The sequence below is a fragment of the Stegastes partitus genome, unplaced genomic scaffold (genome assembly GCF_000690725.1).
Source record: "Stegastes partitus isolate 25-593 unplaced genomic scaffold, Stegastes_partitus-1.0.2 Scaffold1653, whole genome shotgun sequence".
In the NCBI taxonomy this organism is placed as follows: domain Eukaryota; kingdom Metazoa; phylum Chordata; class Actinopteri; family Pomacentridae; genus Stegastes; species Stegastes partitus.
In genome coordinates, this window is record NW_007579384.1 from 156,768 (window position 1) to 158,544 (window position 1,777).

Sequence of the window (1,777 nt, forward strand, 5' to 3'; positions counted from 1 at the left end):
GTGTCCAGAACTGGCTGAGGAGGGTTAAAACGATCCCTGCTGGTTAGTTTGTTCTTTAATCAGCTCCTGTCGTCCTGAATCGACTCCCCTCGCTGATTTATTCACCTGAATGCTGGCGTTCCAGTCCTCAGCGAACCGGCGGTCGGCGAAGTCCTCCGGCAGGCTGAGCTGGGTTTGGACCATCTGCAGGTACCGAGAGAAGCTGAAGCTGTTCAGCAGGTGGATCTGACGGTGGGAGAACCGAGACTTGACCCGCTTCTCCAGCAGCTCCAGAACGTCCTGCAGGGAAACAAATCAGCCATGAAACGTCTTCAAGACGACTTCTGGTTGTTCAGAACTTTCCAAAACGTGTCTAGAACGACCCAAAGTTGTCCAAATGGTAAAAAATCAAAACAAAATGACTCAAAATTTGCTTAGAATGACTCAAAATTATTTAAATGACTTGAAACTTGTTCCAAATTACTCAAACAGTCCAAACTGGCTCAGAATTAGTCCAAAATGACCCAAAATAACCCCTAAAATAACTTAAAAAATACATTTTACATGACTAGAAGTTGTCTAAAATTACTCAAAATGACTTGAAATGGATCTAAAATGACTTGAAACATTAAAATTGCTTCAAAATGGCCCAGCATTCGTCTAAATGACTCAAAAAATGTCCAAAATGACCCAAATTGTGCCTAAAATACTTAAAGAACGTGTTTAAACTTGTTTCAAATGACTAAAAGTTTTCTAAATTGACTGAACATCGTCCAAAAGTTCAAGATTTGTCTAGAATTAATTGAAAATTGTTCAAAATCTTTAAAATTTCGACCATAATGACTCAAAATGTGTCTACAATAACTTTAAAGAAATGTTAAAAATTACAAAAAAACCCAAAGTGACTGAAACTTCTTGTCAAAGATTCTAATTTGTGGAGCCTGATCGTCTGTGACGCCCACCAGCCTGCAGGTGACGCCGACCACAGCGACGGGCGTCTGGGCCGACTGGGAGACGTCCAGCAGGTTGTAGAGCAGCGTCTGGTTCTTGTGGTGGGCGAACAGGTCGAACTCGTCCAGGACGAACAGAACCGGGCGGCTGCTGCTGCGATCTCCTGCATTAAAGCTCAAGTTCAGCTTCAGGGCCTCAGGCTCAGTCACAAAGCTAAAATCTGCAGAATACATTCTCTAAAATTTTAACATTTCATGTTTTCAGACTCCAGATTTTTTCTATTTTACCTGTAAAGTCAATTTAATGGTTTAATATCTCCAGAAATATAATGTCCACAGACGTGAGCGTTGGTGAGGACACAGAACAAACTGTCTGTAGCAGATCCAAACAACTAAATGTCACCAGAGGAGGAAACATTTATTATTATTGGTCCTTGAAAATGTTCAAAATTAGTTGAAACTTGTCCAGAATGACTCAAGACTTGACATGAAACTTGTTCAAGATGCCTCATAATTGTCCAAAAATAATTAAAACTGTCTGCAATGTGTCAAAAATGACTTGAAACACGTCTAAGATGACTCAACATTTGACCAAAATGACTCAAACATTGTCTAAAATGAATTTGAATGTTGTAAAAATGACTGAATATTGTCCAAAATTTGTCAAAAGTAGTTGAGAAGGACTTGAAAATTGTTCTTTATTACTCAAAACATGTCCAAAATGACTTAAAATGTGTCGAAAATTCCTTTAAACTTGTTCAAAATGTCTTGAAACTGGTCCAAGATGCCTCATAACTGTCCAAAATTACTAAAAACTGTCCGAAACATGTCCAGTACAACTCAACATT

General features: G+C 39.1%; 1 protein-coding gene across 1 annotated transcript in view; it reads right to left on the reverse strand.

Annotated features, from left to right (window-relative positions):
* Positions 1 to 1,777, reverse strand: part of orc4 (origin recognition complex, subunit 4) — a gene marked incomplete at its 5' end in the record, with an annotated part of 6,829 nt that overhangs the window by 2,896 nt on the left and 2,156 nt on the right. Inside the window, 3 exons of the mRNA XM_008301276.1 lie at positions 106 to 279; positions 942 to 1,150; positions 1,300 to 1,321. Of these exons, the coding sequence (XP_008299498.1) occupies positions 106 to 279; positions 942 to 1,150; positions 1,300 to 1,321 (405 nt within the window). The remainder of the gene's footprint in view (positions 1 to 105; positions 280 to 941; positions 1,151 to 1,299; positions 1,322 to 1,777) is intronic.